We start from the raw sequence: 14,847 nt of genomic DNA on the forward strand, positions 1-14,847 counted from the left end.
AGCACAACCCTTAGTGCCAGTTGTGCTTGGGCTGTGGTGTTGAATCTGACGGTGTCACCACAGTCTGGTGGTGTCTTTTCTCATGAATGATGTGTCTGAGGCTCAGACATGATCTCAGCTTGGCAGCATCTTCCTTTTGCTCCAGCCTTCCTCTTTCACCTTGCCCTGTGAGCTTCCCAGCCTGAGCATGATCCTACATGAATCCCTAGCCCATGGAGCTTGCCAGAGTCCTCCTTTTCTGCTGCCCTATGTATCCCACAGGCAGTGCACCCAAATGTGGGGTATGGCACCAGACCCACTGCAAGCTGAGCTGAGATCCTCCCATGGCCTGAGATTAACATGCTGGTTCTGTTGCAGACCTGGTGTGTCTGAACGTGACCATCACTGAAATCATCAGGACCAGCAACTTGTCAGGACGGTCGTTCTCAGTAAGTACCTGTGGGATCCTCACAGCCCTGGAGGGGTTGGTCACTGCCTGGAAATCCCTTGCAACAGCAGTGAAAGGGGAAACACTGTGGGGAGGGGAAGGCTTTGGGACCACTGTGCTTAGAGGGTGTTTTGTAGTTACGTTCCATGGAAAAGTCCAGATTTTTGAGCCAAAGCCCCTGCTGGTCAATGCAACGTGGAATTCTGTCACAGAAGACCATAAATGACTGAACTGTGTCCACAGGACAAGGCAGAGAAATAAAGCTTAGCCCCAGTCCTTGTGGCTCCACTTGGGTGCAGGAGAGGGTCTGTAGTTTTGCTACCAACTCCATTTACTCCACACCTTCAGCTGCAGACCCTGCATGTTATTCCCCACAGAGATCCCAAAAAATAATTTAACAAAGCACAAACATGAAGCAGGAAATTCAGTTAATCTATTTATCAGCTCAGAAAGCTGGAGATGTAAGAGAAGGGACTGAAATCTTGGGTTTCTGTCCTTTTTGTTTTGCGTGAGAGTTCAGGTAGACCCCAGAGGCGACCCTGCCTCACGGGAACCTGTCCCTGCAGTTTGGGTGGCATTAAGTGTTGGTGTGCCTTGGTCATTTAGGCCCCAGAGTCTCCAGTCTCTCAGTTGGTGTTTTTAAGTAGTCAGCACAGTTTTGCTTATTTTCACCTGGCTTTTGGGAACAGCAAGGTGCTGCAGCCCACACTGCCCACAAAGATACCCCACAGCCGTGGAGAACAGGCCGTGCCCCACATCAGACATCCCAGACCTTGTAGCCTGTGCAAGCATCGCCAGTTTGGAAAGCCTGCCCTTACAAAACTTGACCAGGTTGTGATTACAGGAAAAGGCTTTGCCTTGTGTCACATCTGAGGTTAAAAAATAAAAACCAGAGGAATGTCCTCATCTGTCCCTTTCATACCCAGCATGCACACACCACCCACCACCGTGCAGCCAAGGGAGGGGAGGGACACACTCACTGGGCTCCTCCTCCTCTCTCCATCCAGGCTGTGGCAAACAGGTTGAAAACACGAAATATCACAATCAGGAGCACAGAGCAGAGACCCTTCACGGTGTGTCTGGACAAGGACAGCAGAAGAACCTACAGGAACGTGATCAGGTGAGAGTGCCACGTGTGCCAGGCTCTGCCCATCTCCCTGGAAGGGCTGTTTCCCAGGGAGTCCTAGTCCTCATCCTCATGCAGGACAAAAGAATGCAGGGAATGTAGGGCAGAGGGGTGCTTTGTGCTTTTGGGTGATGGTGTGAGAAACAAAATGGTTTTTCATTGTACATGAGGTGCTGTCATTAAGACAGTAGAAGAATAGGTACTTCCAGGGGCAAACAGATCCTGGATCTCCTGAATTATCTCCTGAGGCTGATGCTCTCTCCACTGACTGTACCTCTCACCAGGGAGTCTCAAGGGGTAGAGAATCCAGCCCTGTGAAAGTAGCAGGGATTAATGTGCCTGTAGAATGTGCCTGTATGATATGTTGGAAACAAGCAGGTAGTTCAAGGTCTGTGGGCCTCATGTAACACACATAAACTGAATTCCTGAGAATCAGGCTGGGCCGGGCTATGGACACTGGTGGTGTGGTCAAACTGACACACATCAGCTCATCTTTCCAGCCAAAAACAGTTGCAAAAAAGCACAAAAGCAGCTGCACATTTCAGTGTGACCATCCTCCCTCAACAGTCAGTGCAGAGACCTGGTGTTTGGTCTGAGATGAGGCTCTGGCCCTCAAGGGCAGATCTGTGCATGCAGCAAATGTGTTCTTGTGCTCTTGCAGCCTGGAAGTGTCTCCTTGCCTAGAGCCCAGCTACTGCTTGCAGAAGACAAGGACCATGAAATTCAGCCTTCACGAAACAGAAGACGTGGGGCTTGTGAAATACATGCCCAAGTCTCTGCTCCTGCCTATCAACACGTTTGCAGGCGTCACACAGTGAAGAAAACGGGAGAAAGCTGGTGTGGGAGATGTGACATTGGGTCATCACAGAGGACACGGAAAAAGAAAACACACTAAAAGGCACCCATGGTGATTTTACAATGGTAATGGTGTGAAAAGCTGCGAGAGCAGGGGTGGATAGGGCTCGGGGTGACAGCCATGCCCTGCTGGGTGACAGTGTGACCACGGCTAACAGCCCCCTGCCAAGGGGCAGAGTCTTGCTGCAGAACTGAGTTTTAACCTTTTGCACAAGTCAAGGGAAACCTCTGAGCTGCTTCATTTCAGGAAGACTGGGTAGAAAACCTGGCTGTGGTGTTGGTGCTCTCTATGCTGTGCATCCCAGGGCAGTTGCTGGCAGTAATATTTATTGTGATGATGTCTCACAGCCCAGCACGGGATCAGGGCCTGACTGCCGGGTTCTGCACAGCAAACTCTTCATTCTGGCACAGGGTGATGTATTTGGGCAAACCAGCAATGATTTAGGAAAAGCCTGATTTAGGAAAGCCTGGCCACAATGTGTGTTCAATGAGGCTTCTCTGGAAGTCAGTGGAAAACCCGCTGTTGTTTCAAAGGGCTACATGGGATAACAATGAATGGTGTGAAACAGGGACATGGAAATCTGGTGCAATATTTGACAGTGATGAACAGGGCAAGAACTGCTTGTGCTGCCCAGGAAGTGCTGTAGGATATGTTTGGCTCTGCTCGAAGCAGAGACCTTCATTGAGCAGATATGGAGGCTGCACCTTGGAGTCCACCTGGGATTTCTCTGTGGTTTCACTATACACCCTCTCTGCATCTTGTCTGGAACCTCACGAGTGCTGGGTGTGTTCCTCCAGTTGTACATCCTGGGAACAACCTCCTACAGTCCCAGCAGGACTGGACCTCTCCCATGAGGTCAGCCAGCAATGTCTCAGTGTCCCAGCCTGCCTTGCAGTCCTGGTTTGGTCTGTGCCTGCTGCGTTGTGCAGAGGAGTGCTCCTGGGATTGATGGATGGGCAGGATGCCTGAAAGACTTCTTTGTTCCTTTCTCTTGCTGCTCCCGTGGTGTAGAAACCCTCCCCTGGTTTGCTGCTGGGCCAGGCTGAGCAGTGACAGCACAGCTCCTGCTTCCACCAGGAGTTGTGGAGTGAGTCAGAGTGACCGGGAGTCAGAGTGACCCAGTGTTCAGGATGATCCTGGAGGAGGACCTCATCTTCATTCCAGTTTTTGGCTGAGTGAAATAATGGATGAAATACCGTGTGTGTTTATTGACTTTCTGAATGTGATCTGTGGTTTCTGGAGTCCAGGGACTCCCCCCTAAATTCACACTGGAGGAATTTCAGGGCATTCCTTCTATGAAACTATCATTTCTTTGTTCTCTTGGCTCCCAAAAACTCGTTACCTGGCCTGCCTTCACTCAGGGGTGCTTGCTTGGATCACCAGTCCAAAGAAAGTGTCCTTTAGCTTTGTAGATGTACATAACAGCTCTCCCCAGTCATCTCTGGCTGACACTGCTGGGGAATCCCTGGAGCCAGCTCCGTGCTCCACGGTGATGCCAACCAGCTGCAGTGACACTGGCAAATCCTTATTTAGCCCCAACAGATGGGACAAATCCACCCCTCTGGCCTGTCTGTGCCAGGTCTGCCCAGCCTCAGGGAGCTGCACCTCTGGAAAGTCACTTCTGTTTAACCACCCACACCTGGAACAAGGAGCCCACCTCCAGATATCCCAGTCTGGGGGACTGGAGAGGAGTTTCCCTTCAGCAGAACTGCTCTCAGCTTGTGGGTTGTCTTGGCTGGTTAGGCCCCATGGAAATCTTACCTCTATTTCTTACCACATGCATCAGGGTTAGGGGTTCAACCCTCCCTGGTCCCTCTCTGTGCCAGCAAGCACAGGGCAGCTGTGTTCCCTCTCCTGTCGCCTGGCACAGCAGGCATTGCCCCTTCCTGTTCTCAAGCTAAAGGTTGATTTGCTCTCACTTTGAGTGTGTCATGCCACCCAAAACAACTGCTGAAACACAATCCTGGGGGCACAGCAGCTCCAGAGCTGTCAGCAGGCGACAGGTTATTTAACAGTGTAAAAAGCCACCAGGTCCCAAGAAATATTTAATCCTGAACCTGCACCAACAGTTGGAAGATCATACTGGGCAACAGCAGCATGACCATTTCCAAAGGAAGCTACCTTGGAATGCTGGCAGATGTAGCCCTTTGCTCCTGGCAGAGCCAAGCACAGTCCTCAAGCCTTAACGTCCCCCACAGGAGTGACAAGGCTGCAAGGTCTCAGCCACAGCATCTGGTCCTTCAGTACTGTTTTTCACCTCATAAAACAAAAATTGTTGATGCTCACCTGTGCCAGACTTAGGCAGGAAACATTCTGGTCCTGAAGGAAGCTGAAGGTAGACAGGAGGCTCACAAACAAGTCAGGAACAGCCTGCTTGCACCAGCTGTTCTGTGTGAGCTGGGATAATATGGGATTTGAGGAGTGACCAGTGGCTCTGCACACATTTGCCTCTTTGGGGCTTCACTGGGGGTTTTGTGCACCCCAGCACACAAGGGAAATGCTTAAAAAGCCATGAGACTGTGAGTTGGGTTGGAGTGTGGTCTGTGGCATCCAGAGTTTACTCTGTACAGTTGTAAATGATGTAGATGGAGTATAAATTATTTGTATATATATATGAATGATCTGTATCAGAAGGTGCAATCCTTTTAATGCCAGTTAAAAGAAATTAGGTGAAAAAAACCAGCAGAAACTATCCATTTGGTTGTGGTTTTATGTTTCCCTGTGCCTGGGGTGGGTGGGGAATGAGCTGGCAGGACCAGAAAGTCACCAGTGTCCTTTGGCCCTCTTGGCTGGTGCCACCTCCCCACCTTGGGGCTCCAGGTTGTGTTACACAGAGAGAGACCTCATGGCCAAAGAGGTCATTTGTGAAGGGATGGGCAAAAATGGGTGAATTGAAGAAATTTGGAAGCAGTGCTCTGTGGCTCTATAACCCCCATGTTGGCTGCCCCTTGATCCCCCTCTGTGCTGAGACACTCTGTCCCCACAGCCTGTTCCCCTCACAGTCTGTCACTTCAAAGCAACCCATTCCCTTAGTGGGGCTCGTCACCTGAGGGTGGGAAAGGGGTGAACCTCTGGAAAGGGGTGAACCACTGGCTTTCTGCAAGGATCCCCTAAATCCCACTGACCCTACTGACCACAGGAACTGCTCATCAGTTGAGCAGAAACAGCTCACAAACTTGTGCTAATGAATTAGCACAGTTGTGAGAAGAATTTCATGGGTTGTTTCATTTACTCCTGGAAACTGCAGGCAGGAAATGCAGATCCCAGAGCAGCCGTAGCACAGGGACAGTGTTCAGGTGTACCCTGTACCCAAAAGTTGCTGGTTTTGGAGCAGCTTCATCTTCTGCACCAGGTCAAAAGCCTGGAGGAACACGGCAGGTGGATCTCAAGGGATGAGGGTGGACATGGTTGCCTGGAGACTGGGAGAGGACAGAAACCTGAGTGCAGGGTGCATTCATAAACAGCAGAGCCCGGAGCAGGGCTTGCAGACACAAACCCTGCTGGCACAGCTGTGTGAGGGGTTTTACCTGGCAGGATTCCTCATCTCATTGGAGCCTCCCGGCCCTTCAAAGTCCCTACTGAATACCTTTATTTATATTGTTATCATAGAATGGCTTGGGTTGGAAGGGACCTTAAACATCATCTTGTTCCAACTCCCCCTGCCATGGGCAGGGACACCTTCCACTAGCCCAGGTTGCTCCAAGCCCTGTCCAGCCTGGCCTTGGACACTTCCAGGGATGGGGCAGCCACAGCTTCTCTGGGCAACCTGTGCCAGGGCCTCCTCACCCTCATAGGGAAGAATTCCTTCCCAATATCCCATCTAACCCTGCTCTCTGTGAGTTTGAAGCCATTCCCCTTCATCCTGTCATTCCAGGCTCTTATAAATAATCTCTCTCCATCTTTCTTGTCGGCTCCTTCAGGTCCTGGAAGGCCACAATTAGGTCACCCCAAACCCTTCTCTTCTCCAGGCTGAACAATCCCAATTCTCTCAGACTTCCCTCATAGCAGAGCTGCTCCATCCCTCTGATCATCTTGGTGGCCTTTCCATCTGCTGCTGATGCCAAACTGACTTGGCCAGAGTCCATGGGTGTCCCTGTGTGGTGTTTTGCTGTGTCACCCCACAGGCCCAGCTGTGTCATGACAAGTCTGGCTCCCAGGATGAGTCAGTGCCAACTCCTGCACAAACCCATCCCAGCCCAGGCAGCAAACAGCACCTTGGCACTTGCAGGGAGTTCAGCTGATCCCCAGCCAGCTGCTTGGGAGCTCTGCATTATGGACAACCTCCTTCTCCCATGACCTCTCCTGAAACAGTGCCTTGGACAACCTGAAAACACCCAAAGCCGTAAATTATTAAACACTTTGTGAAAAATTTTATATGAATCACCAGTTTTCCAGGGGGCTCTACCAAAGTTAGAGAGGCAGAATGAAGCCAGTGGTAAGAAATCCTGGTATAGATCAGTTTTACATACAATGAAAATTCATCTCCCACCAGCTCCACGTGAAAAGCTACGGACTGATGGAGGGGGAGGACACCGTTAAACATTAATGCATCATTAATGGGGGATCAATGAGTCTGTAACACAACCTCCCCAGCAGCACCACTGCAAGATGCCAGGAATAACTCAGCTCTAACAGCAGTGTTCCCAGCCCCATCCATATTTCATATCCCGTCAGGGTGAGTTCAGTAGCTCCCTGCTCAGGCAGCTCTTCCCTCCCCTTGCCTGAACTCACTGAGCCCTCCATGGCCATCCAAAACTCAGGTGATCCTGGGCCTTTGAAGCTCCCTTGGGAGCACTCCAGAGAAGTTGAAAGCCAAGAGTGATGCAAAAAGGGTTTGATGCTTGCTGCAGGATTAGGATGTAAATCTGTTTTCTATTTTGGTCCGCGTTCTTTGGTTCTCTTATCATTCTTCCTTAGACAAAGAGTCTCCCACTTTCAGGCTGTAATGTTTTTGTTATTCTCCTCTGTATCTTATGATTACTCCAACATGTCTTTGAAGGACCATAAATTTAAGATCCCAGATGCTCAATCCTCAACTCCCTCAAGCTTTGTTTACTGAAGCTCATCAGAGCCAGTCCAGAAAACTCAAAACTTTGGTGGTTTAAAGATCACAGAACCACAGAATCAAGGAGATTGGAAAAGACCTCTAAGATCATCCAGTCCAACCCATGACCCAACCCCACCTTGTCACCCAGACCATGGCACTGATGCCACATCCAGGCTCTGCTCAAACACCTCCAGGGTCAGTGACTGCACTCCCTCCCTGGCCAGCCCATTCCAAGGGCTGATCCCTCTCTCTGGGAAGAACTTCTTCCCAATGTCCAACCTAAACCTGCCCTGGTACAGCTCAAGGCTGTGCCCTCTTGTCCTACTGCTGGTTCCTGGCAGCAGAGCCCGACCCCCCGGCTCCCCCCTCCTGTCAGGGAGTTGCAGAGAGTGAGAAGGTCTCCCCTGAGCCTCCTCCTCTCCAGGCTGAGCCCCCCCAGCTCCCTCAGCTGCTCCTCACAGCACTTGTGCTCCAGACCCTTCCCCAGCCTCGTGTCCCTTCTCTGGACCTGCTCCAGCCCCTCCATGTCCTGAAATCGACGAGAGTCTGTAAGAAAAAGAACGCAGCTGACCGCTACCATTGCTTGAAATTTTAGGAAAGTTCCATCATTCCCAACAGGACCACTGAAACGCGGTGACCCTTTCCAAAATCCTGGCCCACTCTGGGATCCCACATCCCGCGGGAAGGGCCTGCTCACGGCTGTTCCCCCCCGGGCCAGCAGACAGCGCAGGGCGGGAGCCCGCAGGGACGGGCAGGCTGGCCACCAGCGAGCCCACCAGCACCAGCTGCCGCTTGCCCAGCCCCGGGACAAGCACCTATGGAGCGCTAAGCACCAGCGCTGTGGCAAATGCGAGAGCTGTGTCAAAGGAAATGCTGAGAACAACTGCTGGTGGTGAGTTGGTGGCGAGCAGGATGCCAGCACTGAGCGGTTCAGCCTGCCAGGGGTTGTTTGGCAGGAGGGATGCGCTTAAGGAAAACAGCGGAGGGGTTGGTGAAGGTGGTACAAAGGTAAGTGGCTACTTGGATGGAGAACTGCTGTGGAAGACATTAATTGGGAGACACAAGAAGCAGAAAAGCTGGCTTCCTACAGACCTCCCTTCCCTGGACTCAAGGAGGAAACAAGCAGTGTGGGTCCTGCTGCAGCTGATCTGGCTGGGGAAAGCCTTTCTGTTGCTGCAAGTAATGAGCCTTCTTTGATTAAAGCAGCTCTTCCCAATGTTGCAGTTGAGTACGTCTGAAAACCTCTCAGACACTCAAGATGTCAACTTTGAGGCAGCACAAAGCATCTTGCAGGACAGAGAGCATCAGATTTTTCTCATGGTCCTGGGTACTGTCATGCTTTGGGAGCTGTTGGGCACTTCTCTGGAAAGGGCAGTGGACGAGGGTGTCTATGAATACCTGGACTTTGTGGATGCCACTGACAGGTACGGCAGGCTGTGGATGTGGAGTTCTCTGGGTGAGGCTGCTGGTGCCTGCGGCGTTGCCGTCCTGGTGGATCAGCTGAATTGCTTCCTCAGCGGTTCCATCTCCCGCCTCACCGTCCACTTCTACGGCTACACCGTCCTGGTGACGCTCTCACTGCTCATCAGCGCCTTTTTTCCCATCCACCTTCCCAAGAAAACCAGCCGTGGTTTCCCAAAGCCCTGGCGCTGCTGTGGAGCGACGGCTGGGCGCTGCTGTGCGCTGGCACCGTGTTCCTCGCCGGCGCCGCCAGCTCTGCCGGGCACAGCTTCCTCTTCTGGCAGATGCAGGACCGAGGCAGCAGCGAGCTCCTCATGGGGCTCTCCGTGTCCGTCGGGCTGTTGGCTGAGCTGCTGCTCTGGCCCTTCGACGGGAGGCTGCTGAGGGCTCTGTGGAGCGGCGGCGTGGCCGCGGTCGGTGTGGGCCTGGCTGCGGTCGGTGTGGGCCTGGCCACGGTCGGTGTGGGCCTGGCCGCGGTCGGTGTGGGCCTGGCCACAGTCGGTGTGGGCCTGGCCGTGGTCGGTGTGGGCCTGGCCGCGGTCGGTGTGGGCCTGCTGGTGGCACAGCTGCTGTGCTGCTCCCTGCTCCGCGCTCCTTGGGCCGTGCTCCCCGTCCAGGCGCTGTCGGCCTTCAGGGTGCTGTGCTGGGCCCTGGAGGTGACAGTGGGTGACATTGCCACGCCGGGCACCGAGAAGTCCCTGCAGGCCCTGCTGTGGGGTCTGTGCTGCAGAGCAGGAGCGAGCGTGGGCAGCTTGGCAGGCGGGTTTCTGGTGGAGCGCTTTGGCCTGGCAGTGCTGTTCAGGGCCTGCTGTGTGGGCCTGGTGCTGTGGATCTTCGTGTTCTTCATCGTCCGGTCTAAGCTGCCACGGCAGAAAAAAATTAACTATTCTCGTCTCCTGGCTGCTGATTTCAGTGATACGAGTGACTCTGATGAGGAGAGCGAGAAGGACTGGCTGGTAAAAGCTATGAAGGATGAAAGTTTTAACAGGATTTGGATACAATTAAGTTGTACTTGAATCTGTGGGGCTGTAACATGGTATGATGGTGATGCCCAGAAATTACTGGTCATTTTGAAGTGCTGAATATATACAGTCTATATCTGACAGGAGAGATTTTTATTTTGAAAAAATTTATAAACCTTATTTTCTTAATATATAGTGTTTTGTAGTAATTTTTCCTTTTTAACATAATGATTTTGCTTCCAAATCCCTAATAAGGTATTTCAGGTATACATTTGCTGGAATGAACGTAGCTAAGTTTCTAGTCCAAAAGCAAACCTAAATTGAATTGTTGCTCCCAGAGCTGTCAGTGAAAGCTGTGACCTGTTCTGTGACACAGTCAAATGGAAAATATTGTCATGCTGCCAGTACATGAAACTCTCTCAAGGTGCTCTGTCTGTGAACTCTTTGTACTTTATAAGGGATGTGAATAAAAAACGATTCATCTGCTCTGCTTTGTAAAATAAGGTTTTGCTGCAGACTATTTGCCTTCTCCTGTTTCATGGTTTAAGTATGTGGTTAAGTGTGCTTCTGCTTGGAATCTGTTGGAAAAAAACCTCCATGTGTGGAGGTTCTTTGTGTTGATTTATGGAAGGTGTGGCACCCAGCATTCCAGGTGACCAGGAAGCAGCCAGCCCTTGTGACTTGTGTCACTTCTGTGGGCTGGGAATGAACTGAAGGCAATATCCATTCAGCCTTGGCACTGGTGGAAGCTGGTGATCCTTCCTGGGAGCAGCACCTTTATCCCTGCCAAGTCCAGAGGGATCCTCAAGCTGCACATGTCGGTCAGCACAGGCAGGGAGGCACTTTGGACAGCCACAAACCCACAGGAGAAACACACAGAGATGAATTTATTTCTGTTCCCTTGCTAAGTGGGGGATCCCTGAAGCAACACCTGGGCACGGGTGCAGGGCAGAGAACAGGCACTCAGTCCATGCCAGAGGATCACAGGCTTGCCAAGGGTTATTCCCAGCTGCAAAGTCACTTGTTTACAGTCCCCCTCCCAGTCTTCCTCTTTTAACCCATTTTTCCCAACACTGCCTTATCTGCCTTGCCTTTCCTTCAAAGGCACACAGATTGCAGCACCTCTTAAGGAAGTAAGGTTTCCTTACAAATGAAAAATCAGTGGTCTGATCTCATTAAAAGATCTGTGTCAGACTTCAAATGAACCTTAGCATCCCTTCAAGCACCATCAAAAGCTGCTGTCAGTTTATGAAGTGCTTCCTTGGACAGGGAGTTGCATCATTCCTTTGCAGAGGGATGGATTTTAATAACATCTGCCTAAGTGGTTTACAAGCCCTGAGACAAGGCAGCTGCAAAAGGCAGAATATTTATTTAAATGCGTATTTAATATGTCATATGCAAATGGCCTTGCAATCTGTCACCCTGCTGTGTTCTGGGCTCGGCAGGAAGGGGTTGGAGACAAGGAAAAGACACGCCTTGGAGATAATCTCTTTCTCTGTATGCATCGATTCCACATTATCTGTACATCAGATGCTTTCAGGGTAATTATCTCTCTCTTTTCCTGGCACAAATCCTCAGTGCCATACAGAATGCTCTGCTGGAATGGCTCTATAGATAGAATTGTCCTCGTGCCAAGAACAGCTGGAACTTTTTATTAAGATATTATCTTCTCCCAGGAATTCAAACACAAGTTGAGAGCAATTTTAGTGTCAAGAATTTATCCCGGCCTTATTATCATATAATACCTCAGGAACAAAAGTTGTTAATAGACAACTGCAGTCAGATATATCCCTACAAGCAGCACATCCCAGAGCCATCAGTGCTTTTATGAGAGGAACAGAAATAGCTGGAATGGTTTAAAATGCAGTTACTTCTTTAACTGGAAGTGCCTGCCCTCGTTTGAAGCCAATTACCTGGGTGATCCGTGCTCTTTTTGTCTGCTTCAGCACAACATCGGCTGCTGTAATTGCAGCTTTGCAAACTGGAATGACGGGTGCTGGTGCAATCCACCTGTGGAGAGGGGCGGTGGCTGCCTGGCAGAGCCTGGAGTGACTCCCCTGGGATTTTACCTCATTTTTGGGTAGGTGGGCTCAACCACTGCTGCTGTGAACAGGCAGGATTTAAGGTATGGCCCAAGGCTGAACTTCAGTGTAATAATACTGGATAATAAGATTATTTTTTTTAAATTATCGATCCAGTAAACACATTTGATGCTGATTCAGGGGAGAATCATATTTATGCAGCTTGAAATGCATCCTGAATTACAAACCACTGTGGAATGAATGTGGCAGAGGCTCATTCACTGAAGAAATTGCTTTAACCACCAGTTTGATTAAACCATTTTCCACTGAGGTTTATAGAAACCAGTTCTGTGTGGGAGCTCTGCAACACTGGGGACTCAATTTCTTCCTCTCTGATGGTCACAGACCCTCCAAGCCAAAAGGGTAAGGAAGGAGATGGACTTAAATTATTCTGTGTGAGCTCTGAGCGTGGCTTTATTGTTCTTGCAGAAGTAAGAATGTGCCAAGGCATTAAATGCTGTTGGGAGTAAAATTTTAATGGAGGAGAACCAAACTGCTTTTAGGGAAAATAGGTTCTCTTGATGTGTTTCCAACCACATCAGGGATTATTTTTGCATTACTTTGCAACTATTTGCAAAAAAATTAATGTAAAAACTTCAGTTTCTTCAAGTTTTTATTCTTAAGCAGCAGTTGTAAAGATAAAAGTGATTATAAGATCATGTAAGACTTTACTCTTTGCCTACTTTGAGCAAATTTTAAAGGCTTATATGTAGAAATACTAATTTTTCCCCCCTTGGTGTCTGTCCAGGGTCTAAGTGGAGCTTTGTCCTTCTCTGAACACAGTTAGATGTAACTGAGCTCAGGAAGCAAAGAGAAGTTAATATTGAGGAACAAGTTCCATACAATGATGGTCTTTGTAGCTCTTAGACTTTAAATTTGACGTAACCCAGTGTATGTGTCCTTTGTGAGAGGTTTCAGAGGAGCTGAGTAAATCAGTTTTATTAGATGAGACACCATCTCCCAAAAAATAACAAAGACCTCTTGAAACAACTTGCACCTACTGTGCAGGTGGTTTCAGGATACAACGGACCCAGGAGCTGAGAAACTCCTTGCATCTTTATCCTGCTTTGTAACAACTCGTTCCCAAATTATAAGGGAACTAAAATTACAGACTCTGTCTTTATTTTATGATGGAATATTACAAGTAATTCCTTCAGCTCCTCTGTGTGCACCTCACATCTGTGATTGACTGAAAGAGTGTGGTACTCCCAGAATGGGAAATTAGGGAAAACTCTATAAATGTTAATTTTTCTAGTGGATCTGATCAGCATGGTAAGATCCTTTCCAGGACTCTCCAAAGATTTCTGTGATTCAGCCAGCAACCACAGCGTGGTTCTTTGTGGACTGTAGTGAAAACTGCCCAAATGTGTTCACAGAGAGGTTTTTGTGTCTTTGTAATGAATTTTTTCTCAAAATTGTAGGTATGATCCATGTAAGGTAAATCTATTTAGCTGTAGTTTCAAAAGGAGTGATGTTTTTAAGAGCTGGGGTCCCAGCACAGGAGAGACATGGAGCTGCTGAAACGAGTCCAGAGGAGGCACCAAGAGGATGAGGGATGGAGCAGCTCTGCTGGGAGGAAAGAGGAGAGAACTGAGATTGTTCAGCCTGGAGAAGAGAAGACTTTGGGGTGACCTAATTGTGGCCTTTTGGCACCTGAAGGAGCTACAAGAAAGATGGAGAGAGACTATTTCCAGGGGCCTGGAGTGACAGGACAAAGGGGAATGGCTTCAAATTCACAGAGAGCAGGGTTAGGTGGGATATCAGGAAGGAATTCTTCCCTGTGAGGGTGCTGAGGCCCTGGCACAGGGTGCCCAGAGAAGCTGTGGCTGCTCCATCCCTGGAAGTGTCCAAGGCCAGGTTGGACAGGGCTTGGAGCAACCTGGGCTAGTGGAAGGTGTCCCTGCCCATGGCAGGGGGTGGAATGAGATGAGCATTAAGGTCCCTTCCAACCCAAACCATTCTGTGATTCTATGGTTCTATTTATCAGGAGGGAGCCAATGTAAGGGAGTCTCTGCTAATTTACACTGTACATTTCTCAGGGAACAGATAAATTTTGCTCTGTGTGGTTTCTGCCTGGTTTTGCTGCCATATAAATGACTTTTCTGGCCAAGGGCATTTTTTACCGTCAGTTGAGACCATAAAACTGTGATCCCAAATGTAGAGGTGGGTATGAGGCACCTTTCTAATTAACCTTTGCTTCACCTTTGGTATATTGAGAAGTCTTGCCTGAAGAAATCAAGGAACAGGTATTGTGACACCCCCCCCCCCAGCACAGCAGACAGGGAAGTTGTTGGTAACATGACTTTGGTTTTGAAAATTTGAGAACATTTCTGCCTCCAGTCAGGTTGGAAGGTCAGACCTATGGGGGTAGTTACAACACTGAAAGCAGAAGGCTTGTGTCAATACAGGGTTTTGTTGTTAGAAAAAGGGATTTTTAACCAGGAAACATAGTCATGTGCTGAAATAACTTTAATTCAAAGCATGAATTAAGAAACACAAACCTCATTTTTTGCCAAATGCTAAGGAAAATGGAGTTAGTAAATACTCTGGACTAGTTATTCTGACTTGTACATCCCTCCATAAGAACAGACATTGAGGTCCTTGGGACCACAGTGTTTTCTCAGGGAATCTGTCACCAAGATGCACCTGAGCTGGCAGCGAAGGACCCATGAGTGTCACCTTGGAACTGTTTTTGAAGACTCAGAATTTGTTCTGGTGTTTGCTGTTGAGAACTTCAAATGCCTGTGTCCATCCTAATGCTCTCCAAGGTGCATTTTAATTCTCTGTGTGTTTGTCAGCCCATTTCAAGTGTCTGGGGGATTGTGTTACTGTTGCTTGGTACAGGCTGGTGCTCTGTTTGTAACCCTATAACATATGTGTGCTTTCT

General features: G+C 49.4%; 2 protein-coding genes across 2 annotated transcripts in view; both read left to right on the forward strand.

Annotated features, from left to right (window-relative positions):
• PIK3R6 (phosphoinositide-3-kinase regulatory subunit 6) overlaps positions 1-5,042 on the forward strand; it is a 37,186-nt gene extending 32,144 nt beyond the window's left edge. Inside the window, exons 18-20 of the mRNA XM_032706932.1 lie at positions 358-428; positions 1,435-1,547; positions 2,215-5,042. Of these exons, the coding sequence (XP_032562823.1) occupies positions 358-428; positions 1,435-1,547; positions 2,215-2,371 (341 nt within the window). The 3' untranslated portion in view covers positions 2,372-5,042. The remainder of the gene's footprint in view (positions 1-357; positions 429-1,434; positions 1,548-2,214) is intronic.
• Positions 5,043-7,150: 2,108 nt separating this feature from the next.
• On the forward strand, positions 7,151-10,341 carry MFSD6L (major facilitator superfamily domain containing 6 like). Its single transcript, XM_032707068.1, is given in 6 exon segments — positions 7,151-7,169; positions 8,175-8,483; positions 8,486-8,687; positions 8,689-9,083; positions 9,086-9,357; positions 9,484-10,341. Coding segments are annotated over 6 exon segments (1,647 nt in total). The 3' UTR covers positions 9,934-10,341.
• Positions 10,342-14,847: the final 4,506 nt, after the last annotated feature.

This window comes from Chiroxiphia lanceolata, chromosome 19, assembly GCF_009829145.1.
Source record: "Chiroxiphia lanceolata isolate bChiLan1 chromosome 19, bChiLan1.pri, whole genome shotgun sequence".
NCBI lineage: Eukaryota > Metazoa > Chordata > Aves > Passeriformes > Pipridae > Chiroxiphia > Chiroxiphia lanceolata.